Source organism: Erythrolamprus reginae, chromosome 3 (assembly GCF_031021105.1).
Source record: "Erythrolamprus reginae isolate rEryReg1 chromosome 3, rEryReg1.hap1, whole genome shotgun sequence".
Taxonomy (NCBI): Eukaryota; Metazoa; Chordata; class Lepidosauria; order Squamata; family Dipsadidae; genus Erythrolamprus; species Erythrolamprus reginae.
Window position 1 is genome coordinate 25,920,915 of NC_091952.1, and position 14,548 is coordinate 25,935,462.

The 14,548-nt window shown below is 39.0% G+C and overlaps 1 protein-coding gene across 1 annotated transcript in view; it reads left to right on the top strand.

Annotated features, from left to right (window-relative positions):
- Positions 1-14,548, top strand: part of PEDS1 (plasmanylethanolamine desaturase 1) — a 38,942-nt gene that overhangs the window by 10,975 nt on the left and 13,419 nt on the right. Inside the window, exon 2 of the mRNA XM_070744630.1 lies at positions 6,011-6,130. Coding sequence (XP_070600731.1) covers positions 6,011-6,130 — 120 coding nt within the window. The remainder of the gene's footprint in view (positions 1-6,010; positions 6,131-14,548) is intronic.

The window sequence follows — 14,548 nt, forward strand, 5'->3', positions numbered from 1 at the left end:
AAAGTGTTCCTCTCCTGAATGTTTTTAATTTCAAATAAAAACCCTTTTTTATTAAGATTTTTTTCAATAATAAAAGATAATACAAACTGAAATCAGAAATAGGGGAAAGAATAGAAAAAGTAAGGAAAAATGCAAAGGGAAACGGGGAAAAATGAAGGAAAAAAAGGAAAGAAAGCAATAGCTAAAGAAATGAGTTCTGAACTTAATCATAAGTACAAACAAATTTAATATTTCTCTACTCTAAAAGATTACATATGTGGATCAATTCATCCCAGAATTCGTCCCATATAGATTCACAAATCCATGAATCATTAATACTTTTATGCACATGCTGGCAAAATGTCTCTGAAGGATTCCCAGAATTTTATAAAGATACATTTTACTTCAAATAAATCGGCTTTGTAGAGCTGGGTGGTGGCTTAGAGAGGAAGCCACTCACCTCCCACTTGCAAGGTTGAGAGTTCAATCCTAGGCAGCGGCAAATGTTTATCAGTGTACAATGAAAAAATATCTGCTGCAGACTCTGTATAGGTAGGTGTCAGGAAGGAGCATCCATCCAGTAAACACTCAGCTCTACCCGATTCCAGCCCAAATAAAGGAATTAAAGGGTCACAAAAAGGAAAAACAATCAACTTTGTTTTGCTTCCTTTTGCTTCTAACAATGGTTCTGTTACACCAGGCTCATTGCTGGTCTGTTCTGGCCGTGGTGTCATCTCTGTTCCTTAGGACATCTCTAATTTGCCATTTCTTACTCAGAATGCATCAATCTAATTGGGTTCAATTGGCTCCATGTCACTCAAATTGATGAAAAGTGGTCTGGATATGATCTGCTACATAAGAACATAAGAAGAGCCATGCTGAATCAGGCCAAAGCCCATCGAGTCCAGCATTCTGTGTCACACGGTGGCCCACCAATTGTACATGGGGATCTTGAGCAGAAAAAGAAGGCAACCCCCTTTCCCTTGACCCCCAACAAATGGCACCCAAGGGAATCCTGCCTTCCTCAACCAACATAGAAGCGGCACTTGGGCATCCGTTTCGATAACCACCGATACACTCGGCATCCATGAATTTGTCTAATCCTGCCTTGAAGCTATCCAGGCTGACAGCTGTCACAGCCTCTTCTAGCAGTTAATTCCATAAACCAATGACCCTCTGGGTGAAGAAATATTCCCCTTTATTTGTCCTCGCTTTCTTTAGGAAGTACCCCCTAGTCCTAGTATTGTGTGATAGAGAAAAGACATTTTCTCTATCCACCTTTTCTATCCCATGCATGATTTTATACACTTCGATCAAGTCACCTCTTATCAATGGCCTCCAGATCTATGACATCAATAAGCAAGTTTTAACTTCCAACCACAGTTAAAAGACTATTCTGACATATTAATATTTGTAAGCTAAGTTACTACTGCAATTAATAACCATCCAGGACGTTTTGCTGAAAAAAGTAACAGTAATTTGTAGCTACAAAGAGTTGCAATCCCCTTGACCCTGAAAGGTTTAGCTCCTTGGCAGTATGTCAAATACATTCACAATTACCCTGTGATGAAAGACAAGACAAGAAAAAAAATGATTATAGTTGTACTCCAACAGCATTACTGCCAAATCCCTACACACAAAAAATGTTTTTGAACATGTACCTAAAAGTTCTTTTCATCCTGATAAATTAAAAACCAAGAGCAAAAATAGATGATGCTTAAATGCATCTATTTGAATAACTTATATGAACTAGGAGTTGTTTATGAGAAGACCTTAAATCAGGGGTCGGGAACCTATGGCTCGCGAGCCAGATATGGCTCTTTTGATGGCCGTATCTGGCTCGCAGACAGGGCTCCTAGCACTGAGCTCCCGCTCGCAGCTGTCCCCTGGCTCCTGCTCGATGCCACGGTTTTCGGCGCTGTCCTGCTGGGCCCCAAAGACGGAAGGCAGGAAGAAGGAGAGCTCCATTCTTCTCGCCTTTTTCCCGCCTTCCGTCTTTGGGGCACAGCAGGACAGCGCCGAAAACCGCGGCATCGAGCAGAAGCCGGGGGACAGCTGCGAGCGGGAGCCCCAGGAGGGAAGTACCAGCAGCGCCCCGCCCAGCTGAAGCTTCACTGGCGTCGGCGGCAAATGTCCTTTGTGGCCCGGTGGGAGGGGGGGGCTGCAGCGGCCGCAGGCAGTCGCAGGGAGATGGCGGCGGTGAGAGGGAGCTCCAGCTGGGCTGGGGGTTCGGGGGGGCCATGAACGCCGCCCGGAGCCAATGGCTTCTTTTGGGCTTACTTGAATTCCTGCTGCTGGTAAGCGCGCGCGGGTGGCCGGGTGGGAAGGGCGAGGCGCGAGGGGGAGGCAAGTGGAGAAGCGGAGAGAGAGAGAAGTGGACCAAAAGAAAGAAAAGGGAAAGAGAGGGAGGGAAAGAGAAATGGAGAGGAAGGAAGGAGGGAGGGAGGGGAGGGAGGGAGAGAAGGAAGGAAGAGAAAGGAGGGTAGAAAGAGAGGGGGAGAGAGAGGAGAGAGAAAGGAAGAGGAGAGATAGAAAGGAAGAGAGAGAAAGAAAGAGGGATAGAAAGAGAGAGAGAGTGAGAGATGCTCAGTGAGCCTTTCTTTGAAGTTGCCTTTCTTTCTTTATTTCTTTCTTTCTTTCTTTATTTCTTTCTTTCTTTCTTTCTTTCTCTCTTTCTCTTTCTCTCTTGCTCTCTTGCTCTTTCATTCTTTTTTCTTTCTCTTGCTTTCTTTCTTTCTCTTTCTTTCTCTCCTTCCTTCCCTCCTTCCATTTCTTTCATTCCCCCTCTCTATTTTTATTTCTCTTTCATTCTTTATTTCTCTCTTTCTTGCTTTCTTTCTTGCTCTTTTTCTTTCTCTCTTTTACCTTCCCTTCCTCTATTTCTTCTTTTCTTTCTCCTTCCTACCTTCTTCCCTCCCTCCCTTCCTTCAGTCCTTCCTCTCTTACTCTCCCCTTTCATAAGTTTCCTTGCTTCCTTCCTCTGTTCCTGTCCCTTCCCCCTTTCTTTCTTTCTTTCTTTCTTTCTTTCTTTCTTTCTTTCTTTCTTTCTTTCTCTCTTTCTCTTGCTCTCTTGCTCTCTTGCTCTTTCATTCTTTTTTCTTTCTTTCTTTCTTTCTTTCTTTCTTTCTTTCTTTCTTTCTTTCTTTCTTTCTTTCTTTCCCTCCCTCCCTCCATTTCTTGCTTTCCTTCTCCTTCCTCCCTTGTTTCCTCCCTCATTCCCTTCTTTCACTCCTTCTTCTCTTACTCTCCCCTTTCACACCTTTCCTTGCTTTCTTTGCACCCTTCCTCTGTTTCTGTCCCTTCCCTCTTTCCTTCCTTCCTTCCCACCCTCCGTCCATTCATTCACCCATTCCTCTCTTGATCGCCCCTTTTACCATTCCTTCCTTCCTTCCTTTTGCACCCCGTCTCGAGCTCCCTTGGTGCCAACCCGGCCCTCCCCACTTCAGAGAGAAGGGGGAGAAAGAGAGAGAGAGAAAGAGAAAGAGAAAGAGAGAGATAAAAAGAGAAAGATAGAGGGAGGGAGAGAAAGAGATAGAAAGAGACAAAGAGAGGGGGAGAGAAAGAGAGAGAGAAAGAAAGAGAGAAAGGGAGATACGTACGGCTCTCGCGGAATTATATTTCAAAATATGTGGCGTTTACGGCTCTCTTAGCCAAAAAGGTTCCTGACCCCTGCCTTAAATCCTTAAAACGGAGGTGTTCATACTTTGCATTTTCATAAGTGGGTTGCGTACACCAGTGGCTGTGTTTCCACAATTTGCTAACAAAAAATCAAATCATGTTACTAGCTATGAATTATATTAATCTAGGCACTTTCCAGTTAACTTCATTTCCATCTATCCACCCACCCACCCACCCACCTACCTACCTACCTACCTTCTATCTATCTGTCTAAGCAAAATACCACTCGTGCATCACCACTCGTGCATCATCATAATATCTCCAGAACTGTGAAACCTACAAACATGAAACTTGACAAATATGTTCTTCTTGGCTTTTGGTGTTCACTACGAAAAGGATTTTTTGAAGTGATCATCATATTATTAGTTATTTCTTATATTATTATTAACACACTCTGGTGCTAAGTAGATAGACTTTCTACTCCCCCTCCCGACCTGAAAAGAACTCTGTTCCAACTGCCAGTGGACGTAACCAGTGCATGACTCCTGGTCTACAGGCAGGGAGTTTAGACATTGTATTCCATGCTAAGCAGTTCAGTTTCGTGGCGAAGCACGGGTATCCAGCTACTAGTTCTTATACATAAACAATTCTGAACCTTTGATTTCACATTAAGATGTAAATGTTTTAATTGATTCTGGTTTAGGATGTTATATGGCCGTGTTCATTGTGCATTTTAAACAATTATTTATTACTTGGTGTGTTATGCAAGCCCTTTTGATTTATTCAGCAGATTATAATTTAATCAATGGTTGCATAATATATACTGAACTAGTGTTTGACTTGAAATGGCAGGGTTACTTTCACACGGAGATTGAGCATAGTTTCCTTTGGGAGGTGAAATCTAAGTGCCCTGATGTTTTGAACATCTTAATTGTTCCTTGTGGACTTTAACATTTAAAGTCTTCTGTTTAGGGTACAATTGCTTCTCTGAAGAATGCTAACTTTGATATCATGAATACTGAATTAGAATAATAATAATTTCACATATACTTTAAAAAACATATTGTCAAGCTAATAATCTATGCTTTGTCCTATATACGCGAGCTATGCGGGTACCATTAAATCTGCTTCCACAAACTCATTAGTTTTGAATTTCTTTTTTCCATTTAAGGCAACATAGTCAACATACTTCAGGATGTAGGCAGAAGAACTATGTGTACCTCTCCCTGGGATGCTAGCATTTATGCTTGCTGGAGTTGTTGTCTTTTTATAGTTTCCCAGTCACTACTCAAGGAGAATTCAGAATTATGAGAGTGCTTATTAAAATATTTTGATCACACAGAAGCCAAACTGATAAGTGGTGAGATTATTTCTCCATTTCATTAATCCAACTTTAAAAAATGGATATTTTTCAACTATTCAAATAAAACATAATGTGCCAAGTCCAATATTTCAAATATGGATGCATATTTCGGGGGAAAACTGTTCTTGTGTCTAGTTGTCTTGGTGTGTAGTGCAGCGACGTTTTGAGGGTAGGAGTTGAAACAGTTTTTGTCTAACATGTGAGAGGTCAGTAAATATTCTCACAGCCATCTTTTTGACTTGTGCAGTATATAGATCTTCAGTGGAAGGCAGGTTGGCAGCAATTGCTTTTTCTGCAGTTCTGATTATCCTCTGAAGTCTGTGTCAGTTTTGTTGGGTCTCTAAAATATACATATAAATCCAAAAATAAAACACTAGGAGGACAATTTTTATCTATCATCTACAACTCTTAATGGCAGACACCTACATTTAAAAGTGCCTGCCAACTCCTTCTACCAGAAATTAGGGTGAGGTCTCACTCAGCCATTTTTAAGCAGCCAATGGGAAATATTTTAGGCCAGCAAGTGAAGTCGTGTACCAGTAATCCTTGATGTACGACTAATCCTTTAGCAACCAGTAGACCTTATGACAGATTCCCGCAAAAGCTACAGATCATCCATTTTCGAAGTTGCAGTCACTGCAGTACTCCATTGCATAGGCCCCCTGCCTATCTTATCTCCCCTACCTGCCCTCTTCACTGGCTCCCCAGAGGCCTTGAGCCTGCTCCCCACCCACTTGGTCCCAAACCCTCCAAGCCCCTCTCACCTACTTACCTTTTGAAGAGCTCTGCAGCTCAAAAGCAAGGAGGACAGGCTTAAGCCACTTAGTCATCAAGAGACAACGGTGAATAAGCAAAGTTATTGTGGTCTTGCCTCCCTTAGCAATCCTTATGGCTTTTATTGAGCACTACCTGTTATCTGTCCCTACAAGACTTTCATGTTAAGTGTTGGTTAATATGCTTTAATATTACCATATTAACATACATGTTGAAATGTTTTAATACGAACAGAGCAAAAAGCAACATGCTTTAAATTATCTCTCCTTTTTACAGGGAAAAGGCTACAGGAATGGATCAGTGTCATCCTATGTTTCTCCTTGATGTCTTTCAACTTCTACAGACTTCTCTTTTGCCTGAGACTGGAGCATGCCTTCTCAATTATTGTTGGTATATGTAAGTATGCATTTGTTTATAGGCAGGCTGCTATATTTGGAGAGTAATTTCTATGCTTATCTCTATGCGATTTATATTCTGAATTGTGCTTGTATTTATGCTGTTTCCTTTCTCTTAACATAAGGGTAGAATGAACAAAAACTTAATCAAAAGTACTCTAAACATAAAGTAAAAAACAATATGATCCAGGACATTGGATTTTGCCCCCAGTTTTTCTAGGAGAAATGACGCATTAAAGCTATGTGTGTTGTCCTACATAAAGAAATGAAAAATGGAAGATGAAGATTTGTTCATCCAAAATACAGTATTTATTCCATACCTTTCAATATCTTCAAAGTAATTTATTAAACTTTTAAAAATACCTTACAGTCATTGGCAACCGCTCATAAATGTTTGTATGTAAGTTGGGATCTCAAGTCTGTTTCTTACTCAAAGTGGATTATTTTTCCCCCTTGAATGGAATGAAGGGTGCCTTAGCCTTTCTCTTTAGCCTGAAACTAAGGTGAAGAAGAATGGGGTGGTGGTGTTTCTATCGATTTAGGCAAGAAGATCTAGATTTGCTCCAACTAAGAGCTTTGTACCACAGAAGCAACACAACTCTTATCAAAAAACAAAGATAATGCAGTTTGACTTAAAATTGACCGGAAGTTTCTTTCAAGTTATAATTTGCCAAAGCCCTGAGAAGGATATGCAAGTTTAAGAAAGTCTAGTCTTCTGTGATCTGATTTTTATTTAACTTTATTTCAACTAGCCTGTTTCCCCCAAAATAAGACATGCCCTGATAATAAGCCCAATCGGGCTTTTGAGTGCATGGCAATAAGGCACTTATTTCAGGGTTCATATAAAACAGGGTTTTATTTTCGGGGAAACACAGTACAGTATTTAACTTTAACTATTTATATATCTTAAAATTGAATACGTTGAACAAGGAAATAGGGGGGGGAAACCTTGCTTTATATTAAAATATAAAACTTTTGTATCTGAACACTTTATAGACTTCATTTATCATTACCTTATTTCTGTTCTATCTGATCAAACTATTGATTATGATGTTGTTGTCCAAGATGGAATATTTACTTTCAGAGAAATGTCACATCAGCTCAGGTCTATAGCAAATCATTTGCTTATATACATGCAGTCCATCTCAAATCAAGTCACCTAGGAGCAGCACTTAGTATCTAGTCTTGTCTGGCTTAAAGTGGTTCTTTACATTATCCGATTCTCTTTCTACCTCAAACATAAACAATTACAAGAGTATTTTTGTTGAGGTGAGTTTTGGAACTCACATGTTAAAGCACCTATAAATTATTTAATTGCTCAGAAGTACAAATTATTGCTAAATTAAACATGCATAGTTTTAAAAATGTGAATACCTGCTAGTATAGTGTGGGAAGCAGGAAAAAGAAATTACCATTTTAAATACCATTTTAAATATATACTGACATTTTTCTTGTAGAAAAATCAAAAAAGGGAAAGGCCAAATTTAAGAGGATAATTATATTCCTATTATCCCTTTTCCCTTTGTAGGCATTTTTCAACTCTTTTCGCCTTTTTATTTAGCCATCAATTGATTTTTTTTCTTCTTCTTTCAACAAAAAAACCATCTAACCTTTTGCCACTTTTCAAAAAAAAAGTTTGTTATTTGTTCTCTGAACAAACAGGTCCATTTTTGCAGATTCCAATATTTTGACAATTCATTCCTGCACTGTGGGAATTTCATTATTTTTCCACTGTTGTAATAATCTTTGTGCAGATTCCATATATGGTATTAATTTACCATGAATCTTTTCAAATTCATTATCCATAAGTCTCAGTAAGAAGAATTCTAGTTTCAGAACAATTTTAATCCTTAAAATCCCTTCTATCATTATGTGAATTTATACCCAGATTTTCTAAGCTTTCCATTATTTATTTATTTATTTATTATTTAGATTTATATGCCGCCCCTCTCCGAAGACTCGGGCTGGCTCACAACAAGATATAACAAATCATAAATAATTCAAATAACTTTAAAATATTTAAAGATTTAAAATAACCCCATATACTAACAGACACACACACAAGCATACCATGTATAAAATTGAACAAGCCCGGGGGAGGTGTTTCAATTCCCCCATGCCTGATGACAAAGGTGGATTTTAAGGAGTTTACAGAAGGCAGGAAGAGTAGGGGCAGTTCTAATCTCTGGGGGGAGTTGGTTCCAGAGTCGGTGCCGCCACAGAGAAGGCTCTTCCCCTGGGGCCCGCCAACCGACATTGTTTAGTTGACGGGACCTGGAGAAGGCCCACTCTGTGGGACTTAATCGGTCGCTGGGATTCGTGCGGCAGGAGGCGGTCCCGGAGATATTCTGGTCCAGTGCCATGAAGGGCTTTAAAGGTCATAACCAACACTTTGAATTGTGACCGGAAATTGATCGGCAGCCAATGCAGACTGCGGAGTGATGGTGAAACATGGGCATACCTAGGTAAGCCCATGACTGCTCTCGCAGCTGCATTCTGCACGATCTGATATGCATTATACAATATCACCCTCATGCCTTTCATGTTTCCATGAAATTTTCTTGGTATCATTTATTAATGGCACATTATTTTATATAAATTTTCTCTTTAAATATTACACAGTTTGAATTTAATAACCATTACATTATGCCTCAGGCATGCATCTCTATTTTATATCTAAATTTAGTAGCCATTTTGTCATGCTATCTTTAACCTGTTCTTGCCTTACCCAATTTTAACAAAAGTTTATACATTTTCCTATTATCTATTGATTATTTGTACATAATTCCAATTCCATTTTGTATTTTTCAATTCTAATTGTATTTTATTTTTTATTTTAGTTTATTTTAACTGAACCTTTCCTTAAACTGGATATGAAAACCATTAAAAATTATATGCTTCTGCAATCAGTTGTTTTCTTGACTTCCTTTTAATTTCTCAATAAACCCATGCTATTCCAAATCCCAAGTTATGATTTCCAGTTCTGACATTCTATTATTTCTCAAACAGAACCCTTTGTTTCATCTAAATCAAACAACAAGCTTGAAAAGTACAAATTAAGGTTAGGCTGTCCTAACCCTTCACTTACTTTTGCATCCTGGCAGTTTTATATTTAACCCTTGGGTTCTTCGCCTGCTGTAGAAATCTGGATAAATCTTTTTGCCATTATTTAAAATGTGCATCAGTTTTCAAAACTGTAATTGTTCCAAATAGAGACATCATTCTAGGCCAGTGATGGTGAACCTTTTCCCCCTTGGGTGTCGAAAGAGCGTGAGCGTGCGCTATCGTGCATATGCAAGTACCCCCACCCATAATTCAATGCCTAGGGAGGGTGAAAACAGCTTTCCCTGCACCTGGAGGCTCTCTGGAGACTGGAAATGGCCTCTTTCCCAGCTTCTGGTGGGCCTAGTAGGCTCGTATTTTATCCTCCTCAGGCTTCAGAGGCTTCTCTGGAGACGTGGGAGGGTAAAAATGCTGTCTCACGGCCCCCTGGAGGCTCTCTGGAAGACAGAAACACCCTCCCAGAGCTTCCATGCAAGCCAAAAATCAGCTGGTTGGCACACACATACACATTGGAGCTGAGCTAGGGCAACAGCTTGTATGCCAGCAGATATGGCTCCATGTGCCATCTGTGGCACCCGTGCCATAGGTTCACCATCACTATTCTAGACAATATATTCATCTTTATTAGAATATATATATATATATATATACACACACACACATACACACATACATACATACATACATACATACATATATATATATATATATATATATATATATATATATATTTGTTTTCGTAAATTTTCACGGGTATATGTATGTAGATTGTTCTGAGTTCGGGTTTTGCCCTGTGTAATGTTTTGCATGTCTATGCGACGTTTCGGTGAAATCACATTCACCATCATCAGGCTGGAGTTCCAATCTTTGTGTTTTTGCAAATGAATATTAGCAACTGACATTTCTTCTTAGCATGTAGTGTGGGGGTGGAGATTTGCTTTGAATGTAGCAAATAGATTGGGTGACTATGCTTCCGTGATCTGATTGGTTGGTGTAATCATGGTTATAGAAGGAATGGCATGAAGATTATGAAGTGTTTTGTTTAAGTCTGATTTCCAAATATAAAATTCTAAAATCATAATAATTAAAGGATTGACATATTGATTATATACACCTCCTTCTATAACCATGATTACACCAACCAATCAGATCACGGAAGCATAGTCACCCAATCTATTTGCTACATTCAAAGCAAATCTCCACCCCCACACTACATGCTAAGAAGAAATGTCAGTTGCTAATATTCATTTGCAAAAACACAAAGATTGGAACTCCAGCCTGATGATGGTGAATGTGATTTCACCGAAACGTCGCATAGACATGCAAAACATTACACAGGGCAAAACCCGAACTCAGAACAATCTACATATATATATATATATCAAACAACATTAGTGGCAACATTTCCCAGCTTAATAAACATTCTTAATTTCATTCTACAAGTATTCTGAAATAACATGTTATATTGGATATGGACACAGATAATTTTATTTTTTTCTCAATTTGAAAATCAGGCTTTTGCATCAGTTCGTTTTGATCTTCCATTCTCACACTTTTGCTAATGTTTTAGTTTTCTCTGTACTTTTTCAAATGGGAGATAGATCTCACAAACAGGACAAATAATGGTGAATTGATTAAACCTTATGAAGTACAAAAACGTACAAGACAAGATTTCCCACTTTTATACCGTTGTTCATTTTGACTGTGGAAGTTCTTATTATCTTTTATTGGGTAAAAGTGAAATAGAAGATATATAACTTTAGAGCATTTGTAGAGGCTTTGGTTTTAGTAGTTGAAAATACTATAGAGGGAATAGATATATTAATGGAAAAACTGAAAAACCTAGCTAGAATTAGCTGGATTTAAAATTAAAGAAAGAGAAATTATCCTCACCTACTACAATAGTTGTAATAAAATGGCAAAAATTAACAAGTTCAAAGAAGCCACCACTTGCATTTCAAAGGTTACATTGAAATGAAACTAGTAAAAATGCACCTGCTTGCTGGGCAAGTACCTAGCTCCTGAGACAGGCTGTTTCTCATCTCGTTTGCTTAATAGTTTATAGATCCTGGGGGATCAATAAACTATTTGTTTTATTAGTAACTTAATATAAGCTCATTCACCCACCCTGTTAAATTATGCTGAAACTCAGTATGAAGTACAGATAGCCATAGACTCACAACAGTTCATTTAGCAACTGTTTGAAGTTACAATAGCACTGAAAAAATGACTTGTGACCATTTTTCGCATTTATGACCGTTGCAGTAGCCCCATGGTCATATGATCAGGATTCAGCCCCAGGTTCATGTGATCACCTTTTGTAATCTTCCGACAAGATTAAAGAGTAAGAATAGTAAATTCCAAGTATTTCCTTTTAATTGTCCCTGTTCATCCTATTCCTAGAAGCTACAATTATCTATGTACTTAAACACCTGATGCAGTAGTAGACATTGTAAATGCTTCAGAGGAACCATAGTTTAAGGAAGAGATCAATTGATAGGTTTGTGTGTTCTAGTTCTTATAATAAAACATTATATCCACATTCATTTTCAATACTTCATTGATTTTGAGAAAATACATAATTAAAAGTCTTCATGCACTCAATTACAAAGCGTTGAATTCAAGTGGGGCATATTATTTTATCTATTGTACTGAATCTGTGCCGAGTACAAGTAGGAAACATAGAAACATAGAAGACTGACGGCAGAAAAAGACCTCATGGTCCATCTAGTCTGCCCTTATACTATTTTCTGTATTTTATCTTAGGATGGATATATGTTTATCCCAGGCATGTTTAAATTCAGTTACTGTGGATTTATCTACCACGTCTGCTGGAAGTTTGTTCCAAGGATCTACTACTCTTTCAGTAAAATAATATTTTCTCATGTTGCTTTTGATCTTTCCCCCAACTAACTTCAGATTGTATCCCCTTGTTCTTGTGTTCACTTTCCTATTAAAAACACTTCCCTCCTGAACCTTATTTAACCCTTTAATATATTTAAATGTTTCGATCATGTCCCCCCTTTTCCTTCTGTCCTCCAGACTATACAGATTGAGTTCATGAAGTCTTTCCTGATACATTTTATGCTTAAGACCTTCCACCATTCTTGTAGCCCGTCTTTGGACCCGTTCAATTTTGTCAATATCTTTTTGTAGGTGAGGTCTCCAGAACTGAACACAGTATTCCAAATGTGGTCTCACCAGCACTCTATATAGCGGGATCATAATCTCCCTCTTCCTGCTTGTTATACCTCTAGCTATGCAGCCAAGCATCCTACTTGCTTTCCCTACCGCCTGACTGCACTGTTCACCCATTTTGAGACTGTCAGAAATCATTACCCCTAAGTCCTTTTCTTTTGAAGTATTTGCTAACACAGAACTGTCAATACAATACTCAGATTGAGGATTCCTTTTCCCCCTGGAACCATGGAATCAATTTTTATAAATTGATAAATTGCCAACCCTTAAAGGCAATGGGATGAAATCTTTCATGCTGATAAAATGTTCCAAATTCTTGCTGTCACGGCATAGTAAGGTTAACTCTGGACTATTGATTTCTAATGTGAAGTATCCAAAAGTACAATACCTGATAAATTTTTTTTGTTCCAGTGCTATGGCTTTTCATAGCTTTGTTGCCTCTCTAGTTAACAGTTCTGGTCATTTCCAGAAACCATTCTCCATAATTCCCAAGCAATACTGTGTTTAGCATCGTTTTTCCAGCTTTTCCAATGGATTTTAAGAATTCTTGTCCCAATATATTTGGGGCGCACCAGATTGGGAGAGTTTTGAATATACTATACATGAGGATAACATTAGCATGGGGAAAAGGTGGGCCTCCGGATGGTGTTGATGACCTCTAACAGTGATGGTGAACCTTTTATGGCTCAGGTGCCAAAAGGATGTGTACGCGCACAATAGTGTGCATGTACATTCCCACACCCATAATGCAATGCCCTCTCCCTGCGCACAACCCCCCATTGCCCTCTGTGAATGTGCACAAATCCCTGCATCCCCCCCCCCACCCCGTGCATGCGCACAGGCTTTCCTGTGATTATTTCCAGTAGGCCCATTGGGCTATTTTTTGCCGTCCCCAGGATTCAGGAGACATTCCTGAAGCCTGGGGAGAGTGAAAACGGTCAAAAAGAAGGCCAAAACCCAGCTGGCCAGGGCGCACATGCACGCTGGAGCTGACATAAAGCAGTGTCTCGCGTGCCCTCAGATATGGCTCCGTGTGCCACCTGTGGCACCCGTGACATAGGTTTATGATCACTGACTTATAATGTTGGGTTATTACCTAGGGTTGAAATCCAAAATGTCTCATTGGTCAAAGTCCTACCCTTTTTTGCTTATAATATTCCTCAAGGCTTTCTTTTCTGTTCTGCAGCTTAAATCAAGCTATCTTGGAACTGGACTTTGTACTGATGTTCTGTGTAAGGGTTTGAGAGTTTGTGTAAAGAGTGAAAAGTTCCTTTGTGGAATTCATTCACAGAGCTGAGCAAAGGCTCAACTCCTTTAAACTGTACTTGTGTAATGCCGAGACAGCATAAGTGAGTTTTGATCTTAGCACATCTGGAGGTGACCAGGTTAGCAGACAGTATACTAACGTTTGATATAAATCCTGTAGGGTTAATTCCAGGAGGCTCTAGAATTTTTATGGAATATCTATCTATCTATCTATCTATCTATCTATCTATCTATCTATCTATCTATCTATCTATCTATCTATCTATCTATCTATCTATCCCTATTCCCCCCCCTCTCTCTCTATCCATGCATCCATCCATCTGTCATTTAACTATCTATCTACCATCCATCCATCCATCCATTTTTTATGCTGCCCGTCTCCTTAGACTCAGGGCAGCTTACAACATGTTAGCAATAGCACTTTTTTAAACAGAGCCGGCATATTGCCCCCACAATCTGGGTCCTCATTTTACCCACCTCGGAAGGATGGAAAGCTGAGTCAACCTTGAGCCGGTGATGAGATTTGAACTGCTGACCTACAGATCTACAATCAGCTTCAGTGGCCTGCAGTACAGCACTCTACCTGCTGCACCACCCGGGCTCATTCAATATTCTCATAATGCAATCCTGGGAAACTCAAGCATTGCTTCCTTATTTGTACACATCATTAAATGTATCACCATGATTGGTGGCTACGTATGAATATATTGAGAAAGAATGTTCTATTTTCTTAAAAAGTATATTGCGCTATAGAAAAGGAAATGTGAATCCTGTGTAGATTTTCATGGGAATATTTGGTTCTTTTTATTATATACATTTTACCCAAAAAAAAAAAAAGCTTACATAAACTAACATAGTATGGAAGAAGAAAGAAAATGAGAGAAAGAATAAG